The sequence below is a fragment of the Phaethon lepturus genome, unplaced genomic scaffold (genome assembly GCF_000687285.1).
Source record: "Phaethon lepturus isolate BGI_N335 unplaced genomic scaffold, ASM68728v1 scaffold46169, whole genome shotgun sequence".
Classification (NCBI taxonomy): domain Eukaryota; kingdom Metazoa; phylum Chordata; class Aves; order Phaethontiformes; family Phaethontidae; genus Phaethon; species Phaethon lepturus.
This window is the reverse complement of record NW_010563634.1, coordinates 11,044-13,214: the sequence shown is the minus strand read 5'-3', so window position 1 is coordinate 13,214 and position 2,171 is coordinate 11,044. Positions and strand designations below refer to the sequence as shown.

Genomic DNA, 2,171 nt, shown 5'->3' with positions numbered 1-2,171 from the left:
CTGGGGGTTTTTTCCCCTGTGGGCCCCCTCGGAGGAGGAGCCGCTGTGAAAGGACACTGTCCTACGCTAACAGGAACTGGAGCAGAGAAGCAGGAGAGACGCTGCATCCGCAGCGGAGCGGCCAGGCTGGCTCAGAGAGCACAGACGCTGTTTGTTTTCAGCCCGATTACCTTGCTGCACATACTGTCTTTACTGCAGTTCTTGTTATCCTTGTCTGTTGCTTCCTCCTCCACCTTTACAAGGGAAAAAAATAAAAAGGGTATAAATAAAAAAGCAGAGCCGGGGGGGACGGGAGGAGACTGAACAGCTGGTGCTGGAGCGGCTGGGAGAGCATCGGGTCGGGATCCAGGGTGCTCCAGCGGACGTCGGACACGGGCAGCTACGGAGGAGCTGGGATCGGGAGAACAAGCCAGGCAACCCGCTGGGGCAGCTTCCACTTCCTGAACCGAGCGCCACGGAGACTTTGTTCCTCGGAGGGACAGAGATGTCACCTCCAGCTGGGGCACCAACCCCAGAGCCCAGTTCCTCGGCTCTGCACATGCTGCACGGGGAGCGCTCGGTGCTCTGCGAAGCCCAACGCTACCGAGCCCCTCAGCCTCCCTCCTCTCAGGGCCGGGACAAGGTGGGTCTGGGCTCCGGGGGGCTCCTGGCTGCCGCTCCTGCAACTGTCCACCGGATAAACGGGCCGATCCGGGACTCCACGGACTCTGGAGTGGAGCCCAGCACCAGGAGGTCTCCGTGCCCCTGCCTGCCTGCAGGTCTCTGGTCACTCGCGGGAGATTCAGCTTCTGCCCCTCGCACCAAGGCAGGCAAAGAATCCCATTTTCTTACTTCCTGGAAAACTCTTCCAGGTTTATACTGCTCCATCCCGCCGTTTACCCCCTCCGGTGAGCACGGCTGCCGTGGTCCAGACCCCGCGCTCTCTGCGTGTCTCCAACGCGCCTCTCGCACCCAGCACGGTGCCGACCCTGGGTGCCAGCCATGCCGAGGATAAGCACCAGCAGCCCAGCCCTGGGGCCAAAACCCAGCGGGTAGGAAACTTCCAGGTAAGGAAAGTTCCCATTTAGGAGCCCCCACCACCAGGCAGCCGCAGGGCAGGTTTTCCTGGATCATCTTTTCAGACTTGCCGCGTGTAAGCCCTGGCTTAGGTACCCAAATCCATCAGCTGCAGAGGCAAGGCATCGGCGGAAAGCTGATGCCAGCAGCACTGATCAGATCAAGAGCAACAAGAGAGGATCCAGCCTCCAACAGTTGCTTATCTCTGACCCCAGGAGGGAGAGCAACATCTCCGGGACGGCAGAGACATGGGTTTCCTAGCTGCTCTCTGCCTCCTCCCCGCAAGCGAAGCTGGTGGGAGCGGTCCCTGGGGACAACAGATGTGGGGCAACCCCACGGAGGAGCAGCAGATGGACGCAAGGTGATGAAATGTCTCCCTCGAGTGGGAGGGGAGGACAGGGGAAGCGCAGCAGCGGGGATGAAGGCGGCAGGGCGGGCTGGCTGGCCATCTCCCCACCCGCGGCTCGGAGCCAGGTCCAAGCGCAGCTTCGACAGGAGAAGGCTGAGCAGGCACCTCAGGCTGGGATTCAGGAAAAAAAAAAAACGAACCACCAAGCCCCCAAAACCTCTCTGTACTTCTCAGCAGCTTTTCGCTGGAGGCTCTCGCGACCCTTTGTGAATAATTCAGCAGCTGGCTTAATCTCTCCAGAGGACGAACGTTTCGCCATCTGCGTTCGACAGCAGACGCCGGGGAGCGACCGGCCGCAGTCGCACAGCCTGGGGACTGGTTGTCCTGGTCAGTCACGCCTGCGTGAGGCTTTCCCAGTGCCGGCAGCTCCTCGCTCCGGCTGCAGCATGGAACACCCTCCGCCTAGAGCCCGGGCCTCGGACAGCCAGCCGGTCGGTCCCCCGAGACCCAGCACCACTGCTCCAAGCGCCCGATTCCTCCCCGTACGAGCTGCCGTTAAGGACCAGGCAGAAACGCTGGCCACTAGAAGCGAAAGGCGAAGCGTTTCCCTGCGGATGCGGGTTCTTACCTCCTTCCTCCACTTGAGCTCGCAGAAAACCCGTTCGAAGCACTCGTGCATGTAGTTGAACTGCAAAGAGAAGGCAGGCATCTCTCAGAGCAGCCGGCCGCCCCGGGGGAGCCTGGCGCCGGCTGCTTGCCCAGAGCT

At 61.5% G+C, this 2,171-nt stretch overlaps 1 protein-coding gene across 1 annotated transcript in view; it reads right to left on the bottom strand.

The window, feature by feature from the left end:
* Positions 1-2,171, bottom strand: part of SNX27 (sorting nexin family member 27) — a gene marked incomplete at its 5' end in the record, with an annotated part of 12,046 nt that overhangs the window by 180 nt on the left and 9,695 nt on the right. The window contains 2 exons of the mRNA XM_010294614.1: positions 171-233; positions 2,034-2,093. Coding sequence (XP_010292916.1) covers positions 171-233; positions 2,034-2,093 — 123 coding nt within the window. The remainder of the gene's footprint in view (positions 1-170; positions 234-2,033; positions 2,094-2,171) is intronic.